Below are 23,289 nucleotides of genomic sequence, written 5' to 3'. Positions count from 1 at the left end.
GAAAAACTTCCTAACAATTAGAGCTGTCCAACCGTGGAACGGGATGCTTCCAGAGGTGGTTGCTTTTTTAACAGCAAGTGTCAGCTCATTTGGGGCAAAGCCCAGGTCACCGCACCCTAGTTACAGTTCCCTAGTTACATAGCACAGTCCCTATCTGCTCCACCTGAATGAATCAATTGACAAATCCCTTCCCTCCCCTCCCCAGCTCCTGCCAAATCCCAACCCGCCTGTCTGACATCAGATCAGAATCTAGGCAAGGCATGAAGAAAGAACAGGAGGCTAAGAAGATCCATTTCTTTTTTATTATTCATAAAGTTATTTTCCCCTCAAACAAAACACAACTGAAAAACAAACCCCAGCACGATACAGAAATGTTCCCACCCAAGCACATGACACTGTCACATTGTGGAAAGTTCCCAGCCTCTCTTTGTCAGTTCTGTCTGTCTGGCTGGCACTTGGTTCCTGGCAACTCTGGAGAGCAAGGTCCAAACCTGGCAATTCCCTCCTGGGAAAACCTGGACCTGGGAAAAAAAAAAGTGGCGGAGGGAACTAGACAGAGGAGAGAGTTAGCCAACAATTGACCAGGGGGAGCCTAAAATCCCCCATTCAGGCCCATCTCCATAAATATCTACTTAAGGAAAATATGAACAAAAAAGGCACCCCCTAACTTAGGTCTGATATACAGATAGACACTTAATGCATGTAAGACCTCTAAAAAGTTATCTCAGTGAGGCTGGGGGATGGCCGGCGGCCTGCAGGGACGTGGAGGGACGAGCTGTGGGAGCAAGCAGCGGGACTGTCGTCACTAGCCCTCCGGGTATGGTGCAGGGTCGGCTCTCTGTCCGGGGAGAAGCTGAGGGTCAGACCTCCTGAGGGCGGGGCAGGGCAGCAATCAGTAGGCAGGCACTCTGGGTAAGGAGACTTCCCTCTCAGTGGTAAGAGCAGAAAAACCATCTTCTCTATCCAACATACATCTCTATGGAGCTACTCTATGGAGTGATTGCATCTGGAATCAGAGAGAAATCTCTTGGGTCTGGGGGAGGGAAGGGAGAGGAAGGCAAGGAGGGCTCTGCCTCTGGAGGGCTCTTCAAGCGCAGGTGACTTCATGGTTGTCCATGGGCAGCTCATTGCCTAAGCTGCTGTCTCCGAATGCAGAGTAAGGAGGCACCTGGGGGGCTTCGATGATGAGCAGGCCTTCAGGGGACAGGGAAGCAAAGACTGTCACTGGGTCCACCTCAGCTGGGAGTCTAGGAAGGGAAAGAAACACAGAACTGAATGGACCTGGCTTCGAGGGACTGCCTGGTGATGGTGCAAGGAGCCCTGCTCTGGAGTCAGAAAAGGTCTGCGTTCAAATCCTGCTGCTCGCTGACTCACTAGCTAGGGGACTCTTGGGCTGGTCATTCAAGTGCAAGGAGGCCCTTGTGTTTTTCATCTGTATAATGAGAGGATTGAATGAATTGGCCTTAAATGTCCCTCATGTTCCCATATTTCTCAAGGACAGTCTGTCTATCATCATCATATTCCTCCAATTCAGTTTAAGACCTTGTACACAGTAGGTATTTAATCAGTGCTGGTTTTAGTGTGTAAGCTAAGTTTGTCTCTCCCTCCTAGAAGTAAACTCATTTCTACTCCTACCTAGAGAAGGGTCTAGGTTGCAGAGCAGGATCCCTTTATATGGAAAGAATTAAAAAACAACATATATCTATCCATTTCTCTCTCTATGTCTGTTTCTCTCTCTCTTCTTCTCTCACTGTCTCTGTCTTTCTGTTTCTCTCTTTCTTTCCCCCTCCCTCCCTTTTTCTTTCTCTCTTTCTGTTTCTCTGTCTCTGTCTTTGCTTCTCTTTCCCTCCCTCCATTTCTTTCTCTCACATCTATTTGTCTATAGCTATATAGATATATCTATATATAATATATCTAGAGATATATTTATTTAAGTGGATATATATGTACACATAGGCACTAATGTATTATACATGCGCATGTGTTATGTATACAGTACACATATAAACACAGGTCTAGTCTGTTCATAAACCTGCATGTATGTACATGTGTGTATAAGTATGTATATATGGATATATGTGGGTACATATATACATATACTATCTATCTCTATCTCTATCTGTATCCCTATCTATATTAAGACATCAAAGCAAAGCTGTTTTTCTTGTTCTGTGGTACCCCAGCTGATGGAGATTAGCGAGGAAAAGAAAAAGATTGGGAAGAGACAAGGAGACAGCCGGGCAGGGGGCCAAAGGAGCCTTTTTTTTTTAAACACCCACTTGGAGAGAGCTTCCAGACCAAGACATCGGTGCTATCGGCGATGGTCTGTTGGTCTATGGAACCACTTAGAGGGTTCAAAGCAAAGTGGTGATTTGTGAAGCTATGAGATCTGGACGTCGATGGCTAGCCGAGAGGCTCTCACACCTGGGAAAAGGTGCCATGACTTTTCCAGGAAAGCAGAACCAAAGTGAAAGGAGATGAGACTCAAATGACACAGGCCCCTAAGGGGAGGGATGGAAATCCAGGTAGGAAAGTAGGTTGCTGCTGAGGAGGTCAATGTGGGGTAAGAGTATTAGGCTCAGAAGAACTTATATTAGCCTAATAAAGGGCTGCGAGTGCCATCAGCTCCAAGGCCCGCTCTGTTCAGGACCCTGAAGCAAAGCCCCTGTCTCACATCCTAGTTATAACCCTGCATCTTAGCCCAGATTTTTATCATGGAGGGGAAGGCGATTAACATGTATCTAACTGCTATGTGCCAGGAACTGTGTTAGGGCTTTTACAAATGTCTCATTTGATCTTCACAACAATCCTAGGAAATAGATGCTACTATCCCCATTTTACAATTAGGGAAACGGAGGTAAATAGAAGTTAAGAGACCTGCTCAGTGTCACACAGCTAATAAAGGTATAAGGCTAGATTTGAACTCAGGCTTCCTGACTCTCTTCTTCACATACCTGCATATCTATATGGATATATGTGGGTACATATATACATATACTATAGTATATGAGTTTGTGCATTTTAGGTTTTTGTTTTAAGGTTTTAATTTTTTTTTTATTTTCCCCTCCAAATCAAGGAGAAAACGGTTGAGTAGGACTAGAAGAATATCTTGAGTTTTTTTTTAAGACTAAAATTAGTGCTAATTACCAAGTTCTAAGCAGAATGAGGAATTTATTTCAATTAGTTAGAAATTAAGGACTCAACCACTGATTGGGTAAGGTATGAGCAGAAGCTGAGAAACAGTAATTGGGAGGAGAGGAGCAGTCAGCAGTTGGGAAGTTACAAAGAAGGGAGTGGGAGCACAATGAGTGAAGCCTTGGACATGTGAGTTTAAGATGTCTATAGCACATCCGGGTCAGCGTGTCCACTGGGCAGTTGGAGATGGTAGACTGGAGGTCAGGAGAGAAGTCAAGGGTTAGACAAATCAGTAGCAAGTGACATAGCGGATAGAGTGCTGTCTGGAGTCTAGCAAGTCATTTACTAGCAAGTCATTTAATCTTTGTCTGGCTCAGTTTTCCTCATCTATAAAATGGAGATCGAAATAGCCCACACCTCCCTGGGTTGTGGTGAGGGTCATAAATGTAAAAATGTAGATGATATGTAGAAAATATATAAGATAATAATTATAGCATGTTTAGTTCAGTTCCTGGCACTTAGTAGGTGTTATATAAATGTAAGCCATTATTATTAATTATTATTATTATTAATAATAACACCTACTTCTCTGGGCTATTTTGAGGATCGAATGAGATAATAATGGTAAAGCACTCGGTACATAATACCTGACACATAGTAGGTACTACATAAATGTAAGCCATTATTATTAAAAAGTTAAGAGGAATCATCATCTGTGTAGCATTCAAGTCCAATTGCTTCATTTTCAGAGACTCAGTGAGATTAAGCCCTTTGTCCATAGGTAGCAAGGAACAGAGCCAGGTTTTGAACCCAAGTTCTGGCACCCTATAGCTAGGGTACTGTCTGATGAACCCTGAGTCCTTAGTATGTGACCAAGGCTTTTGGAAAGTGGCTCCAGGCTCACCTGAGGAGTGGCTGGTCCTCCCAGGGGACTGAGGAGGCAGCTGGGGCCGGGGGCCATGGTGCCCGCAATCCCTTCCCCATTAGTATCTTTATTTATTCCTCTCTTTACAAGCTTCTCCTCTGGTAGAAGGGAAGCTTCTTGAGGTCTGGGAGTGTCTATGTCTGTCTTTGAATCCCTAGCATTGCTTGGAATTTTGTAGGAGCTTGATCATCGGCACTGGGATTTAACTGATCCAAAGATTTTAAAATCAGACCTGATCTCCAATCTCATCGTGCTTCTGTAAAGCTCTTTGACCTTCAGTTTCCCCACTGTAAAATGAAGGCTAAATAACTCCCCAAGGGCCCTTCAAAATCTAGACTGATGGCACCCTGGGTAGGAGAGGGAGAGAAGGAGACTCCACGGCCCCAGCTCAGCCCCATCCTCTGGGATCCCAGCCTCGGAGCCTGCTAGACGACTGCAAGATTTCCATCTTGCTAAAGTACTTTGTCAACAGTCATTTTCTGAGGACAATTTGCATGGGCAAATAATTGAATAGGCAGCTTTTTAAAGGTGGTCTCTTTCTTCCTTTTCTTCCCCATCCTATCTTTTTTTTCCTTCTCCCCTAGAGGGTTTGTCTTAATCTTTGGGCATTTTTCATCAATCTCCTCTCCAGATTTCACTTATGTCTCTCTTTCTCTCTCCATTTTCCCTCCATTTGCCCTGGGGGGACACATTTCATCTGATCTCAGACTCCAGTGAGAGAGGCACAGGAGGATTATGGCTGAAGGAGCCACAGAGTCTTTGTTTGTTTGGAATTTTATCCAATTTGGGGTTTCAAGAGGAGAAGACAGCACAAAGGTACTAGGAGTATACATGAGGAAAGATAAAAGAGGGAGGGGAGGAGAGAGAGAGACAGAGAGAGACACAGAGACACAGACAGAGAGAGACACACAGAGAGACAGAAACAGAGAAAGACAGAAAGAGAGAGACAGACTAACAGACAGACATACAAAGAGAGAGGGGGAAGAGAGTGAAGGAGAGACAGACAGAAAGACAGGAACTGAGAAACAAAGACAGAGATGGAGAAGGAGGGAGAGACAGGGGAGGGAGAGATGGGGAGAGGAGAGAGAGAGAGAAAGAGAGAGAAAAAGAGAGAGAGAGATAAAAACACAGAGACAGAGAGACAGAGACAAAGATTAGAGAGAGAAGACAGAAGGAGGGAGAGAGAAGGGAGAAGAAAGGGAGAGGGGTGAAAAAGAAGACAGGAAAAAGGAGGTGAAGGGAAGAGAAGAAAAGAGAGAGACAGAGACAGAGAAATGAGAGGGGCAGATAGAGACATAGAGAAATAAACAAAGAGAGGACAAACAGATAAGCAGAGAGATAGTAACAGAAATACATAAAGACACTGAGAGAGTAGCGCCCATGGTGCCTGGAACATGCAGGCACCTAATAAATATTTCTGGGATGACTGGCTCCGTTTCCCTGGTTCTAACATGTGTGACCGGGTATGGGAGGTGGTGGGAATAAGGCACATGGTTGCTGAGCTGCTGAGAATCCGTCAGTTTTGAGCTGGGGGCTGGGGAGGGCGAAGGGAAAAGTCTATAAGGGGGGGAGCGGGTGCTGGCCCCCCTCTCCTTTGTTAGGACTCCCTCTCTCTGTTGCATGGCCACAAAAGTGCGCCAACAACGTGGGAGCCCTGGGTCTTTGCTCAAAGCCGGCTTGGGCTGAACTTGGCAACTGGGAAGGGAAGCTATTGGTTTGGACAAATGTGGAGATGCCCAAGTTTAAGGCTGGGTATTTATCTGGGAATTAGGGCCCAAAGGCACCTGGGAAAGCATCTACTCTAAGATCTCTCACTTTTCAGTTGAGGAAACTTTGGCTTGGAGGGGAGTAAATAGAAGAGCTGCCATATGAACCAACTCTTTTTACTACAAACCCAATGTACTTTTGCTATCCTTATAGAATCTTTCATCTCTTGAGCATTTGTATAGTTTCCCCATGAAATACAGAGCGAGGAGATGAAGAGAAAAAGAGAGAAGGGGAGACCTGAGTTCAAATTTTATCCCAAATACTTGTGTGATTTTGGGAGAGTCATTTGTCTGCCTCAGTTTCTTCATCTGTAAAATGGTGACACGCATTTTTCCTTTTAGGATTGTGGAGAGGATCAAATGAAATATCCAGAAAGTGCTCTGCAAGCGCTAAAACATCATCTAAATGCTAACAATTTTTAGCTATCATTATTCCTGAAGTCCACTATATGGATGGTCACCTCACCCCATTACGGGCTTTGCTGGCTACTCTAGCACCCGATTCTGGCGCCTGTTGTCCACATACACAGACCGCCCACTGCCTGTCTCCCAACCTGCATCTGTGCTGCTGCTGATTCCTTTGTTTTCCGCCCTGCTCTTCCCACTCTGTGTCCCTGACTATCATGTTCCGGACCTGGAATGTTTACCAGTCTCCTAACACGCTCTCCAGGTGCCAGCAGTCAGCTGCTCTGCTCATTCATGTCTTGGGGGCCCATAATCTCCCGGAGGAATGTGCCCCGACAGGCCCCCTGTTCAGGGAGCGGGGCCCCTTAAGCCTCAAAGACAGATCCCTTCTCGGAAAGAGAAAGAGCCGAGAGAACACAAACTGCTGGGAATGTCTGATCCCCAAAGAGGGGGACTAGGTCACCTCATATTCGTGGGCTTTGAGCTCTGAGGATTTACAGAGCTCTTTTCCATGCAATTCCTTCTTTGGGGCCTCATCTCAACTCTCTGAAGTGAACAGGGCAGGGTTAATGACCCTCATTTTAGAGAAGCTAACATGGCAAGGTCCCAGGAGTTATACCAGTTGTAGAGTCGGGGGGATTCACTAAAGCCCTCCAGCCTAACCTATTGGCTTTAAAGGGGTTTCTTTACAAATGGGGAAACTGAGGCCTGAGAAGATGCGATTTCATAGGATCATGGAGCTGGAAAGGACCTCAAAGGCTTTCTAATCTAACCCCTTCACTTTACAGTTGGGGAAACTGAGGCCCAGGAAGATGCAGTCTCATAGGATCATACAGCTGTAAAAGAACCTCAGAAGCTCTGTAGTCTAACACGTTCACTTTAGGGATAGGGAGACTGAGGCCTGGGAAAATGCAGTCTCATAGGATCATACAGCTGGAAAAAAACCTCAGGGGCTCTCTAATCCAGACTTTTCATTTTACAGATGGGGAAACTAAGGTCCAGAGAAGCTAAATGACTTAACTAAGGTCACACAGTAAGTTCCTGAGGCAGAATTCTAACCCAAATCTTCCTGACTCTAACTGACACTATGTAATAGCTGTCAGCCCTGAGATTCCTTCTGGCTCCCAGGATATGATGTCTAGTTTCTTCAGCTGACCTTCTGTGGTAAGATGTCTGGGGCCCCTCTGGATGGGCCTCTGGCTTCTCCAGGACTCTCCTGAATGCTGTTCTTAGAGTTGTAATCTGTCCAGGGCAAAGGACAGCGGGACTCTCCCCATTCGGGACATGTTGTACCCAGGCAGAAGGGACTACCTCATCTCTGGATTTTCTTTTCCTGTGATTAACAGAGCCGTGCTCGGAAACCCAAGGCTTCTGATGACAAACACTCGGAAAGCTACTTCTTTCTGCTACGCTCAGAACAACTTGAACCCAGGAATATCCCACAGAACACACAAAAACCCTTTGGCAGATACGTACTGAATTTTCTTTGTGAAGTTCTTGGAAACAATTCCCCCTTCTTGTTGCTTCTCTTCATGTCTGCCTGGAGGAGAGAAAAATACAACTTGTCAGCATGCCCAGAGAACCATCATTCCAGAAGACTAGGGAGGCCTTTCCTTGCCCGAGGCTTTGGGAAGCAGGAGAGATCTCACTTTCCCATTATCCCAATTTCCACTGGCAAACATACGAAATCAGCAGAGCTATGATAAGAAGCCACTCGGGAACCTGTTTTTAAAATTCCATCTCTGTCCTCCATGTTTTTATACCAATAATCCTCCATGCCTGAAATATTCTTCCTTCTCTTAGCTGACTCTTGATTTCTCTGGTTTCCTCCAAGACTCACTTTCCATAGGAGACACTTCCCTCACTCTCACCCAAATCTCTGCGACAGGGCTTTTTGAACCTGTTTGTTTATAAAAATATTTTGATAACTTTTTCTTACTCTAATTGGGTTCCTTTGTAATGTATATACATACACACATACATATATATGTGTGTGTGTGTGTATGTATATTATATGAACTTTAGAAACAACATTCATAGAAGGGTTTCATGGACTTTTCCAGTGTTCCAAAGGGGCACAGGGTCCATGATACAAAACAAGCTGAGAAGCCCTGCTGTAGACTGTAAGGTTTATGAGGGCAGAGACAATATCCTTTCTGTCTTTCTATACTCAGGATCTAGCACAGAGTCTGTTACATGATTGGCACTTAATAAACTAATTGATTGGCCACTAGCCTATATATATTTTTTATTGTACACAGTCTGTTTCTCCTTAGCAGAATGTAAGCTCCCCAAAGGCAGGGCTTGATTCCTTTTAACCTTTGTACCTTCAGCACCTTGAACAGTGCCTGGTATCTGGCTTCTCTTGATTAATGCTTATTGAATGCTGATTGAAGAAGGTGGAAGGCTAATATACCAATAAGGAGGAACCACAATTTTTTGGCTAGGGGGAGTAGAGCAGGGAGAGAGGGAGAATTCTATTGGTCAGCTTTGACCAAAGACAACTAAGGAGCCCATTAAGATGTGGAGTCCTAGAACTCCAGAAGAACCACCAGATGGTGCTTGGGAGTCACCTTCCTGTCAACGTGGGCATCTCTATAAAATAAGAGGCTCAGACCAGCTTGGCTGTCAGATCCCTGCCAGACTGACAGTGTGATCTTGGGTAGGTCATTAAACTCTTGGTACTCAGAGAATAGCTCTAAAAATTGCAAAGCAACTGATGATCTGGATGTGCAAGCAGAGAGGGAGTTCTTTAATAATGATGATGATGGTTACATGTAGTGCTTTAAGGTTTGCAGAGTGACTTACACATGCTATCTTATTTGACTCTACTGAGGCTGGTGAAAATTATCCCCATTTTACAGATAAAGAAACTGAGGCTGACTAATGTGGTGACTTGTCCAGGATGATACTATTTAAGTGTCTGAGGCAGAAGCAGAACTGGGGTCTTCTTGATTCCAAGTCCAGAAGTTTAAAAAATTATACAATTATATTATATATATATAAAATTATAAAAAACCTATAAAATTATAGGTTTTCTTCCCCCTCATCACCCTCCTCTCTCCAAAAAGATGCTTGTTGGTTGAATAGATGACATATACTTTTAAAATTTACAAAGTATGATACATACATTATTTATGTCTATTCTTTCAGATTACCATCCATCTTCTCTGGATGTCATCCATCTTGGATATAACTTGTTATTTACACATTGTTTCTTTTCCCAAAGAGTCTCTTTGGGAAAGCTCCCTGAGGGCAGGGACTGGCTATTTGTTTGGTTTGTTTGGTTATTTATTTCTCTGCTATTCCTTTGTACGTTCAGCCATTAACAGTGTCTGGTACATAGTAAGTGCTTCATAAATGTTTACTGACCTCCAGATGCATTATCTCTCCTTGGAGTCCCACAACAACCCTGTGAGGTCAGGACTGAGAGTGTTTTTATCCCCAGTGTACCGGGGAAGTAATTAAGGCATAGAGATCTGCCCAGACTAGGGGGCTGGGTTTGGAGATAGAAGACCTAGATTCGAATCCTGCTTTGATCACTTTCCGGCCAATGTAACCATGGACAAATCACCTCACATCTGGGCCTCAGTTTCCTTGGCTGTAAAATGAGGATGATGGACCGGACAATGTCTAAGGTCCATTCCAACTCTAGATCTAGGGGGTGTGAATACTTCTTACTTATCTGTAAAAGGGGGGAGTTCTAAGGTCCTTGCTAGATCTAAAGCTATGGTCCAGCGAGCCATATTGCCGGGAAATGTCAGAGGTCGATTGGAACCCTGCGCCTCCAAATTCCATTGCTTAAACAGTCCCATCCCTTTGCCATCCGATGCCATCCTCGATGCTGAGAATAACATGGAAAGTGGATTTTCCCTGGTTTCCAAAGACCAGAACTGCCTGGGAAGCTGTGACTTACCCCTGCCAAAAATATATTCTAAGCTCAGGCAGTTGAGGGGTGGGAGGGATGGATCCTGGTAGCGAACAGGTGGGAGGCTCTTGGAGGCGCCAAGGGAAGGGCTGCCCTCTGCCAAGAAGCCAGGCCTTCGGGACCTGGGCCAATCCTGCCACCCACTCCCGGGAGCAGAGGCGCCCACTGATCCACCCAGGGCACGGATGGAACATTTTTAACCGTGGCCCAGTTTGAATGCCCTGAGCTATTTTTTTGCTTTTGCCATGTTAGAGGCCCTCTGTGCCAAACCCTTCAGCCGATGTGGTTGGCGCAGCTGCCTTCCCGTGGTGTCTGTAACATGGGCCATTATCACATGCTGCTCATTAACGGATAACCCAAGGCTGGAGGAGGGTCGGCTGATGACTCACCTTCATTCCTTTCTCTTCCTCAACTAGAAAATGGCATCCTGACCATCCCTCAGATAATCCTCTCACCCTCCCACCTCCATTTTTCTGCTTTAAAAAAAAATTGCCCTCCTAGACTGGCCTAGACTCTTTCTTCCTGGAGCCTTGATCTCCTCATCTGTAAAATGGTCATAATAATACTTACAGTATCTACTATACAGATCTATTGGCTGGTCCCAATGAGATACTCATAAAAAACTTCCTCTTATGGGACTCTGGGACCTGACAATGTGCCCGTGGCAGAGGAGCGGCTGAATTAGAATAGATCCCTCATTGGGTAACTCCTATGGAGATAAAGAATTTTTTGGGGGTGGGGAGGAGGACGCAACAGCTTTCATCTAAACCAGGGGTCCTCAAACTATGGCCCCACAGGCCATATGCGGCAGCTGAGGACGTTTATCCCCCTCACCCAGGACTATGAAATTTCTTTATTTAAAGGCCCACAAAACAAAGTTTTTGTTTTTACTATAATCCGGCCTCCAACAGTGGGGGACAGTGGGGGGGGGACAGTGAACTGGCCCCCTGTTTAAAAAGTTTGAGGACCCCTGAAACTGTTCAATGGCTAGAACATCACAATGGGAGACAGGAAAACCTGAAATCGAATCCGGCCTCAGAAACTCATCGGGTCGATGACAAATCATTTAACCTTTGCCTACCTCAGTTTCCTCATCTGTAAATTGAGACCAATAACTGCATCTACTGTAAAGAGCTTGCAATCTGTTAGTGGGAAGAGTATTGACTTAATCAGGAATCACTGAAACCTTGAACGTTCTGCTTAAGGGTAAATGATTTTATGCTTCCTATATTATAGTTTTTCATCACCGGATCACAGAATCACAGATTTTGAGCTGGAACAGACCTTTGAGGCCATCGAGTCCAATCTCTTCATCTGACAGATGAAGCCCACAATGGCGTCGTAACTTGTCCAATATTACAAAACTAGGGAGTGTCAGAGGCAGAATTTGATTCCAGGTTTTCTGAATTCCAAGTCCCTATCCCTAATACTGCTGCAAGGAAATAAACCATGAGCTGTCAACACTAGCTGGGAGATAAGGTAGAGAAATTCAGCTGGGATGTCACAATCTGCACTAAAAGTCAGGTGTTTCTAATTTCAGGGCCAGAGTTCTACCTACAGGGCTACACTACCTCCCAAGAGACTTCCTTGTGTGTTAATTCCTAAGCCCTAAAGTCAAGCTCAGTTTCTCCTGCCTTTCCATCCACTTCTTCTCCCTGACAGGCTTCAGATTCACAAATATGGACTGTGAGACCAGTTAGCCCATCCCCCTGTATTTTACAGATGGGAAAACTGGGGCCAAGGGAAGGCAGATGGATTATCCAAGATCAGATAGACAAGTCTCTCCTTTAGATCCTAGGTTTCAAATTACTTCTCCATCTGGTATTTATCAGAAGTCTTATCAGGGAGCTTTTGTTTGTTTATCTGTAAAATGGGAATGATGATAAAGCTTCTAGGATGTACTCCACGGGGCTCTTGAAAAGACAGAGCTTTGTAAATACTATGATATTGTAAAAGTAGGAACTTTATCCTCACTGACCTCCCAGGATTGTGGTAAAGATCTAAGGCGGAGGATTGTTATAAAGATCAAAGGAGATAACACTGAGAGGGGAAAAAATTCTCTGTTTCTGAAGTCCCTCTCACCCCTGACATCCCCTGTTCTAAGCCCCCTCCCAGCTCTGACATCCCCTGTTCTAAGACCCTCCCAGCTCTGACATCCCCTGTTCTAAGGCCCCACCCAGCCTGCTATCCCCTTTCCTAAGTTCCCTCTCAGCTCTGACCCCCCTGGTCTAAGGCTCCTACCACCTCTGACATTCCCTGTTCTCAGGCCTTTCCAGCCCTGCCATTCTAGGATTTTTGGAAACATGAGCTATTGTTATTTTTGGCCAGGCCTTTAGATTCAGAAGACATAGGAAAATGAGTATTAACCTCGAGCTAGCTCCTGAAAGCTGCTTTAAAAAAACAAAAAAACAAACAAACAAACAAACAAAAAAAAAAACTTGATCATTCATTCAAAGTATTAATATATTATTTTTTCAAGAAAGAGAAAGTGTTATTTCCTCCCCAGATGCATTAAGCCTGTGGTAAGCTGGAATAGGGGAGAAAGCTTTGGATTTTATGTCCACAGTAGAGAGATTTCTCACTCTGCTATTGCTTATAGCCTCTGGGCCTTAGTTTCTTTATCTGTAAAATAAAAGGACCAGCTCTAGGTACCAAATCAAAACAGCTTCTGCAGTCCCTCCCCTTCTCTCCACTCACACAACTACACGCTTGCAACCTCATCCATTCTGCTCAAGCTCAGTACAAAAGCCTCCTAATCAGTCCCTTTCTCAAATCTCTCCTTTCTCCACCCCTACCAAAGTGAGAAGAATTTAATTTTAAAAATTGCTATTGACATATTTTACTTTTACCTAGTTTCTAATATATATTATATATATATATATAAAACACACATTATATATGTATATATGTAATTAAAATGCATATAATATATATATATATATATATATATATATATATACACACACACATATAGATATACATGCTACTACCTAAGAACCACATTTTATAACAAAGGCTAAAAAAAAAGAGGAGAAAACAGTTCACTAAACAACCTTTTGGAACAGAGATGTAAGCATTCAAAGGAGTTTGGCCTGTTCATCCACACAGAAATGACCGAGTGGATGACAACTATGACCCAGATTTCCTCATGAATCTGAATGGATACCCTACACAGCTTATCCAGCCATCTACATCAGGGACAAACAGTGTATCTGAGCAATGATCTGGATCCAGAGTTAAACAGAATGAAAGCAGACGGGATTCCTTTTGGGCAATAGCAAAGTAACCCCTTTAAACATCCCATGAAAGCAAAAGTCCATCGTTTCAACACTAAAGCTTTAGTGGTATTATTATATCATAGCAATAAGACATGGAAAACCATTGTCTGTAAAGGACTAAAAATGGGGATACCCAGAGGTATCCCTCAGAATGTAAACTCCTTGAGGGCAACCACTGTTTATTTTTATTTTGTCTTTATATCCCTAGCACCTAAAACAATGGACTCTTTCTAACTGAACTAACTAAGGCACAGAGTGATTTCTTTTTTTTTTTTTTTCTGAGGCAACTGGAGTTAAGTGACTTGCCCAGTGTCACACAGCTAGGAAGTGTTATGTGTCTGAGGCCATATTTGAACTCAGGTCCTCATGACTTCAGGGCTGGTGCTCTATCCACTGAGCTACCTAGTTGCCCCCACAAAGTGACTTTAAGGGGAGTTGTCTAAGATTCCTGGCTTCTGCCTTCAAAGGTATAGAAGACTAAGACTAGACTTGTGATTTTACTTCTCCCAGGGCAGATCAGGATTTTCTCTGAAACTCAAAAACTCCATGCTTAAGAGCATAGAAAACTGAAATGACTTGTCCAGTATGTGTCAGAAGTGGGATCTGACCATGTCTTTCTGACTGCAAGATCTATATTATTGTACACCGACTGGGCAGACAGTCAATAAATATTTCTCTGACTGGGATAACTTGGGCTATCTAAGGGAAAGCTTTCCCCAGTTTGGGCGTTGTTCTGCTTTTCTCCACAGAGCTAATTAATTCAGAGCAGGCAGGGAAGAGAACATGGAGGGAGCTATTAGGGATGACCACGATGTTCTTCTGATGGATGGCTATGGGGAGGGGAAGCCAGAGAGACTCTATTAACTGTGTGCCCAACATCCTGTTTGTGTAGATCTTTGCAAAGGACAGAGACCAGTGACCCTTTAACTTCCTTTTATCTCTGCTTCTCCACCTAGCGAGTTGGAACAAAGGGCCAAGAGCTCTCTTGTGCTCCACATATCTTTTTCCTGTGAGGACCCCTGGGCTCTCTCCCCCATTCCCGGTTCCTCTCCACTCAGACTCCCCTACTGCATTAAGAACTCCTCTCAAGATCTCAAGAGGTGGCTTTCTACTCTGTACCTGTGGCCAAATGGTAGCCCTTCTGCTTCTTTCCTCTTCCCCCATCTCTCCTCCACCTGGTTGTTGATGTTCAGTCATTCCCAACATGCCCAGCTCTCTGTGATCCCATGTGGGGTTTTCTTGGCAAAGATACCGGAGTGGTTTCCTGCTCCAATTCATTTTACAGATGAGGAAACTGAGGCAAAGAGGGTTAAATGACTTGCCCAGAGTCATGAAGCTAGTAAGTGTCAGTGGCTGGATTTGAACTCAGAAAAATGAGACTTCCTGACTCCAGGCTTTATATTCTGTGTACTATGGTGGCAGCTTGCCGCCCTTTCATCTGGATTCCTGATGGAGTCATCTGATCTGTGACAAGGAGAGGAAAATGGAGGCTTCTGACATCCTCTCATGGGGAGTGACACAGTGCAGTGGGGTGGATGGGCTTGGATTCAAGTTCCATCATGTTAATTGTGTGATCCTGGACAAGTCACTTAAATTATTTTGCCTCAGTTTCTGTAAAATGGGAATAATAATGGCACCTATCTTTTCGAGTTTTGAGGATCAAATGAAATAGTAATTGTAAAGTCCTCGGGCACACAGTAAGCATTATATAAATGTCGTCATCATCATCATCATCATCATCATCATCATCATCATCATCACTATATAAGCCATTCTCTAACTTAAGAGTCATGAAGACCTAAATTTTTATCTCACCTCAGTTGCTCACTAGCTGTGGGGATCTGGGAAATCATTTAACCTTGCTCAGCCTCAGTTTTCTTATTTGTAAAATGAAGGTACTTGATTCAACGTTGCCTCTAAGATTTATTTTTGCTCTGAATCTATACTGTCTTTGTGCCTCAGTTTCTTCATTTATAAAAAGGACCGGTTATACTACACATACTACCCAATTTTACCGGGTGGTTGGAAGGCTCAAGTGTGGTGTTCTGTAAACTTTAATATCAGGCTTTAGAAAGTTCAGTTATTGTGGTCTTAGATCCACATTTAGCCCAAGCCAAGATTGAACGGTTCTTATCTCTGAAAATCATTTCCCGGAGGCCTTTGTTCATCATGGGGCCATTGTTAGCAATTGTGACAGAGACCCGGAGAAATTCTAAATTGTTTATCTGAGCCCTCAGATGGAGGCAGGGCCAGAGTCCAGAGACTGACATCACTAGGAGCCACTGAGCTGAAGTCTTCCTGATTCCCCAAAACAGTGCTTTATTACACACACACACACACACACACAACATATATGTATATACATACATATGTGTATATATATACACACAATATATAACATATGTGTATATATATATACACACATATGTGTGTATATATACATATGTTTTATCTATGATATAAATATATATGATATATGATATATAATATAATAACCATCTCTTCTTAATGTAGAATTATAAAAATTGCACAGGTTTAACCTATATCGAATTACTTGCTGTCTAGGGGAGATGTGGAAGGAGGGAGAAAATTTTGGAACATAAGATTTTGCAAGGGTGAATGTTGGAAACTATCTGCATGTATTTGGAAAAAATAAAAAAGCTATTTTTAATGTAGAATTAGACTTTTCTGAGGACTTTGCTACTCTGTGAGACGGGGAGTTCCAGGGACAAACCATTCAGGTCATTTGACAGATAAGGAAACCGAGTCTTGAGGATGACTCATTTCTAAATAGATCACTGGACAACAGTTGTGTCAGGGCTAAAATGGGGGCCCAATTGCCCTCACACACTCCTCCTCTCCATTTAACCACAACTAGCTTAATCCCAGTGACTCTTTTCCCATCAATAAACAATCCCAGCCCTATCCAGCCCAGCCCAGTTTGTCTCATTCCTCCACAGTCCCAAGCCTGTGATGTTTAGTATCCTGCCCTTTATACCTTTGAAAATTCTGTCTGAACAGCCCAAATGGACCTTGGCAGGGTCTCACACAGGACTTGACTAATGAATTTCTCTGATGATAATTTTATTTGTTTTTCTGTTCTCTCTTTGTCTATGATCTCTTTCTCTTCCTCCCTCCCCATAATCCCCCTTTCTCTCTCTCTCTCTTCCCCCTCATTCCTCCTCCCTGCTTCCCTCTAATGGCCCACTAATTGGTGAGGAAGCACAATTGAATTTTTCTGGAGTGGCTATTAAATGATCTAATGATCAGAAACAAAACAGAAGGCCCCGCCCTGGCCTGTCCAGTCCCAGTCTCTTCTCAGCCTTAACCCTTTCTTCTGGTCTATTCTCTGCTTCCCAAGTGGTAAATCTGGTGACAAAAATAACCTGCCATGATGGTTACAACCAGGAGAACAAGAATACCAGTTTATGAGTAAGAGCAGGTTGGGAAGGCTCCAATGATGTGCCTTTTAAACAGGGCTGTGGATAGAGGATGAAGCAGGAGAAACAGATGTGAATTCGAATCCTCCCCTGCTGCTAGGGGGTCCAGTGGGAAGAAAACTGACAGCCAAAGATCTAAGCAGGAATGCTACCTCGGATTGTTCCTGCCCGGCTGTTTGATTTTGGTCCGAATACATTAGTTATCTGGGCCTCTGGTTGCTCAACTGGTAAGATGACCTTTGAGGTTTAAGCAGTTCTCAAGCTTCAATCCTGCCTGTGTGATTGTTGGCCAGAAAACCAACCTCCCTCAAGCTCTTTTGTCATTTTAAAGATGAGGACACTGGCTTTAGAGGAAATCTAACTTTCCATCCGGCTTTAAATCCGGGGTCCTGCTCCCAGATCCTTTTCCTTGGCTCCTTCTCCCAATTTCTCCCGTGTTTTCACTCCTGGGGAGGAGGCAGGGGCTGAGTGTAGCTACCTGCTATAGCAAGTGAATTCCTAAGCTCTTACGTCATTTCTGGGGCTTGGAGGGCCTGTCCCTGCCAAGACAGGCAAGTTCCCTTTATGACTTTTATCTAAAAGACAATTTTGTATTGTTTTGTTTTATCATCCATCATCTCCATCTCCTCTCTTTTGTGTAATTCAGTTCTCTGTGTTTCTTGTTCTCTGACTCTTTCTTCTTTCTCCCTGTTCTTCCTTTCTCCTTCTCTCTTTGTCTCTCTCCCTATTCTTCTTCTCCTCCTCGCTTTCTTTACTCTTTTCTCTCTGATTCTGTCTCTCTGTGTTCTTCCTCTCCTTTCTGTCTTTCTTCTTTGTCTCTGATTGTCTGTTTCTATCTCTCTCTCTTTCCTAATTTGTCCTCTCCTCTCTTTCCTTTTCTCTCTGTCTCTCTGCTTCTCTCCCTGTCTTTGCCTCTCTCTTCCTGTTTTTTTCTTTCCTCCCCTCTCTCTGTCTTCTCCCTGTTCTTCTTCCTCTTCTCTCTGTCTTTCCTCTTTCTTTCTCTCTGTCTTTTTCTGTCTCTCCTTGTTCCTCTTCCTCTCCTCTGTGTCTTTTTTCCCTCTTCTCTCTGTCTCTGTCTTTCTGTCTCTTTGTCTCCTTATTCTTACTCTCTTCTATCTTTTCTCTTCTCTCTGTCTCTCTCCTTGTTCCTCTTCCTCTCCTCTGTCTTTCTTCCTTCTTCTCTCTGCCTCTATCTCTGTCTCTCTATCTCTCTCCTCTTTTTCTTTTTTCTCCTCACTCTGCCCTTCCTTTTATCTCTCCCTCCCTCCCCATTTCTCTGTCTATCTCTGTCTTTCTTTTTTCTTTACTGTTTCTGCTGTTCATTCTGTATGTACCTTTTTGTCTTGTCTCTGTCTGTGTCTCTGACTCTGCTCTCAGTTTCTTCTCCATGAAGCTTATCCCCCAACTACTAACACACCCCATCCTTAAACAACCTTTTCTGCATATACTTATATGGGCATATGTTGCCCACCCCAATAAAGTATTAGCTGCTGGAGGGGAAGGCTTGTCATTCTGGCAGCTAGAACACATCAGATGCCCAATAAATATTTGTTGATTGACTGACTGACTGATAGAGTTCTCCCCCTTTCACTATTTTTAACAGTAGCACTAATTAATACTTGTTGGTTGACTGATAGATTGACTGACTGTCTCCTCTGCCTTGTCTACCTCAGCTCTCTCTAGCTGGGTCTCTCCCAGCTCCCCCTCCCCCCCATGGTCCCCAGCGCCCACTCACCTGACACCTCCACAAAGCCATCCTTGGTTTTGACAGTCAGTTCCTCTGGCTTGTAGCTGTGCACGTTGACACAGACTTTCCAGGGTTCCCCGCGGCAGGGGGGTGGGCTTCGGTTCTCCACGGGCCCGTACCTGGCTCCGTAGACCGGAGGGGCCATGCTGGGGACCAGGGGGGTCATGCCGGTCCTCAGGGGGCCCGGCCACGGGGACAGTCTGGGCCGGGCCCAGTCGGGCCAGTCGGCCGTCAGGTCATCGGGGAAAGGGGCCATGGCGAAATCATCATCCAGCAGCCGGCTGGACAGGCCCGACTCCCTGAAGGGGTCTCTCCTCAGGCGGGAAGAAGGGTAGGTGCAAGAGAAGGGGATTTGGCCGTCGGCCATGGCTGCGGGCTCGGGGCGGGCTCCCCGACGGCGGCGGCGGCGGCAAGAGTCCTAGCTGGGCGCTGTGGGCGCGGGGCAGTCCCAGGTCCCTCTTCCGGCCCTGCCTCTGGCTCCCTGTGGGGCTTCTCAGCGAATAACCATCAAGGCCCCTCCCCAAAAGCCGAGTCCTCCCCCGAGAGGCTGCCTCAGCCCCGGGGGCTGGCTAGGGATGCCCAACCGGAGCGACGGGAACCCCTCCAGCTACGGCCGGACCGGCCTCGGCCAAAGCTCTCCGCCGGAGAAAGCCCGGCGGGGGACGGGGGACAGAGGGAGGGGAGCCTCGGGGTGCAGCTGACAAGGGCGCCCAGCCCCCCTGAGAGCTCCGGCGGGATTCGCTCCGGACACCCGGCAGGCGCGCGGAGGTGGGCACCGGTGCCCTCTGGGACCGCCCGTCTCTCCCTTCTGCCTCCGGTCCGAGCCCGGGCAGCGGCTTAAATAAACCTCGGAGCCCAGAAACTTCTGGTGTTGTCGCGGGCCGGGCAGGGTGCCTCCGTTTATATGGCCTTTGCCGCCGGCCAGGGGCGGGGGCGGGGAGGGAGGAGGCAGCTTTTGCAATCTCCCGAGTCAGGCTGCGTTTCGGAGGCGATGAGCTACCCCCCTGAGCAATGCGGTGGGGGACAGCTGACAGCCCTCCCTGGGGAGCGGGGAATCAGGGGGCATCCAAGTTTAGACGCCCCTCCTGGACTCTGGGAGTCTCCCCTCCTCCCCGCCTGACCTCCCTCTCCCTTCTCAGCAAGCAGGGACCCACGCTGCAGCAACTGTCTGCCACTGCTCAGAGCCGGCCTGCTATTTTTAACCCTCCTCCTCCTCCTCCTCCGGCTCTCGGGGCCCCGGCCTGGCTCCCCGCTACCTCGCTCACCAGCCGGAAGGTTTCTGCACACACTCGTCCTTCGGCTTCCCCGTAGGGACGCATACAATGGGGGATAATTGGGTAAGAGCCTGGAGCCCGGGCCCCCACCCCCCACCCCCCCTCACGCCGCCGGGATCCGACCTTTCTCTTTCCTTCAAGATTTGCAATCTCACCTCTGACCTTAGCCGAATGACTTTGGGCAAGTTAATTAAGTAACTCCCTGGCTCTCATTTATATTTAATGATAATAATAATCATTGTAATACCGGGGTAATATCTGTACTGTGCACCGAACCGAATACAGTAGGAACTTAATAAATGCACATTGCTTTCCTTTTCCCCTCCCAAAATGACGATAACATTTACATGCAGTTTGCAAAATAGTTTTACATGCTTTCTCATTCATTAATTCTTTTTGTTAGGTTATTATAATAATCAATCAATTAAAAATTAATTAAAATAGCATTTGTACAGTGGGTTAAGGCTTGAATAAATATTACCTTTTTTAATTCTCACAACAACCCTGAAAAGTAGATGCTATTCCCCCTCCCCTCTCCCTCCATTTTATAGATAAGGAACTGAGGGTTAAGTAACTAAAGGTTAAGTAACTTATTCAGGATGTCTAGGGGCTTCCTGATTCAGGTCCTGTGCTCACTGTGTGGCAACATTGAGCAGCCTCTCTGATTTAGGTGCTATTTATAATCTGATTTTACACACGAGGAAACTGAGGCTCGGTGAGATAGGAGAAGTTCGTGCCATTGTTGTTTGGCTCCAGGGTTGGGGTACTTTGAATCCACTGTGGTTGTTTTGGAAATCTCATAATCTAAACCACAGGGAATTAAATTGCTGAAAAGGTAGGATAGGTGACTCCCCAGTTGATCCTCCCAATGAAGGGTATTTGCGTTTTGCTGAGGGAAGTTGGAGATAGATAATAAGATCTTAGATTTAGCACTGGAAGAATCTTTGTGATCATCTAGACCCATCAAGAAGACCCAGTCAGTTAATAAGCATTTACTGACAGCCTACTACTACTGTGTGATGGGTATTCACCTAAGCCCTGGAGATACAAAGAAAGGCAAAACCAAAACCAAAAAATTCTGTAATACAAACAAACAGTGATTTCAAGGAGATCACATTTTCTTTCTTTCTTTCTTTCTTTCTTTCTTTCTTTCTTTCTTTTTCTTTCTTTCTTTCTTTCTTTCTTTCTTTCTTTCTTTCTTTCTTCCTTTCTTCCTTCCTTCCTTCCTTCCTTCCTTCCTTCTTTTCTTTCTTTCTTTCTTTCTTTCTTTCTTTCTTTCTTTCTTTCTTTCTTTCTTTCTTTCTTTCTTTCTTTCTTTCTTTCTTTCTTTCTTCCTTCCTTCCTTCCTTCCTTCCTTCCTCTCTTTTTTCTTTCTTTCTTTCTTTTCTTTCTTTCTTTCTTTCTTTCTTTCTTTCTTTCTTTCTTTCTTTCTTCCTTCCTTCCTTCCTTTCTTCTTTCTTTCTTTCTTTCTTTCTTTCTTTCTTTCTTTCTTTCTTCCTTCCTTCCTTCCTCTCTTTTTCTTTCTTTCTTTCTTTCTTTCTTTCTTTCTTTCTTTCTTTCTTTCTTTCTTTCTTTCTTTCTTCCTTCCTTCCTTCCTCTCTTTTTTCTTTCTTTCTTCCTTCCTTCCTTCCTTCCTTCCTTTCTTTTCTTTCTTTCTTTCTTTCTTTCTTTCTTTCTTTCTTTCTTTCTTTCTTTCTTTCTTCCTTCCTTCCTTCCTTCCTTCTCTTCTTTCTTTCTTTCTTTCTTTCTTTCTTTCTTTCTTTCTTTCTTTCTTTCTTTCTTTCTCTTTCTTTCTTTCTTTCTTTCTTTCTTTCTTTCTTTCTTTCTTATTAAAACTTTTGATTTTCAAAACATATGCATGGATAATTTTCAACATTCACCCTTGCAAAACCTTGTATTTCAAATTTTTTCCCTCCCTTCCGCCCACCCTTCTCCTAAATGTCAAGTAATTCAATATATGTTAAATGTGTGCAATTCTTCTATACATATTTTTACAATTTTCATGCTGCAGAAGAAATATCAGATCAAAAAGGAAAAAAAAATGAGAAAGAAAACAAAATACAAGCAAATAAAAAAAAGGTGAAAATACTATGTTGTGGTTCACACTTAGTCCCCACAATCCTCTCTCTGGGTGCAAATGGCTTTCATCATCACAAGAGCATTGGAACTGGTCTGAATCATCTCATTGTTGAAAAGAGCCACATTCACCGGAATCGATCATCGGATAATCTTGTTGTTGCTGAGTACAACAGAGATCACATTTTAATGGGGAAGTGAACATAGAAACAACTGGTTGTTGTCCTTCATTCTTGAAGAGGACCAAAATGATATCACTAAGTCAGGGTCAAAAGTATAATATATCCTACTGTGGCTGATCAGACCAATGGAAGCTCAGATTGCTCTGCCATAGGCGGGGCACAAGTAGTCCCTATGAACATTTGAAGTGGAGATGTTTAAACTTGTGCATCTCACATTTCTTTTGGGCTCCCACAATTCTGCTTTGCTCAGAGAGCACAGCTTCTTCTTTGATGAGGGCTCACCATGCTGGCCGGTCCTGTGCCAGTGTCTCCCATGTCACACAATGGATGCCAGAGTTCTTGAGAGAGACCTTGAGAGTGTCCTGGTACTGCTTCATCTGACCTCTGTGTGAAAACTTGCCTTGTGTGATTTTTTTGTAAAATAGTCATTTAGGCAAACGAAATTTGCCATTCGAACATGGCCAGTTTATTGGACAAATTGAAGTATCCAACAAAGGAATAATAATAATAATAATAATCCCCACTAAGACAAATCAGAGAAAGGCTTCCTATAAAAGGTGGGATTTTAGCTGGGAAGCAGAAGATGGAGACAAAGAGCGAGAGCATTCAGGCAAAAAGGATAGCCAGAGAAAATGACTGGAGCCATGAGATGGAGGGTCTCTCTTGAAGAACAGCAAGATCCAGATCTTGGAAAGGGGAAGATAAAATGATCTCTGCCATCAAGAAGCTAACATTACATGTGTAACATATGCATTATATACATACACAGAAATGAATTATATTTAATAGACATAAATGTAAAATATATGATATACAATCAAATGCCTAAATAGAATAGATATAAATATAAAATATCCATATATAGAAACATGTATATATATATATATATATATGCATTCATAAACACAATATATGTGTAGGCTACAAGATATAGTAGGGAAACCCTGCCTTTGGAATCAAAGTATGTGGGTTTAAATCTTGTCTCTAACAATTACTTGCTATGAGTGTGATTGTAGACAAGTCACACTGAACCTCACCTAAACCTTTTTGAACCTCAGTTTTCTCATCTATAAAATAGGAGGCTACCCTAATTACCTGGTGGAATGGTGAGGAAAGTATAACCTTAATATGCT

The 23,289-nt window shown here is 44.2% G+C and overlaps 1 protein-coding gene across 1 annotated transcript; it reads right to left on the bottom strand.

The window, feature by feature from the left end:
* Positions 1 to 280: 280 nt before the first annotated feature.
* HSPB8 (heat shock protein family B (small) member 8) lies at positions 281 to 19,745 on the bottom strand. The gene is made up of 3 exons (XM_003761180.3): positions 18,613 to 19,745; positions 7,708 to 7,771; positions 281 to 1,247 (listed from the first exon to the last, which is right to left on the bottom strand). The coding sequence occupies exons 1-3, from the start codon at positions 18,989 to 18,991 to the stop codon at positions 1,088 to 1,090; spliced, it is 603 nt and encodes a 200-aa protein (XP_003761228.2). The 5' UTR covers positions 18,992 to 19,745; the 3' UTR covers positions 281 to 1,087.
* Positions 19,746 to 23,289: the final 3,544 nt, after the last annotated feature.

Source organism: Sarcophilus harrisii, chromosome 1, assembly GCF_902635505.1.
Source record: "Sarcophilus harrisii chromosome 1, mSarHar1.11, whole genome shotgun sequence".
NCBI classification, from domain to species: Eukaryota; Metazoa; Chordata; class Mammalia; order Dasyuromorphia; family Dasyuridae; genus Sarcophilus; species Sarcophilus harrisii.
The sequence above is the reverse complement of the archived record's forward strand: the minus strand, read 5'-3'. Positions and strand labels throughout refer to the sequence as shown.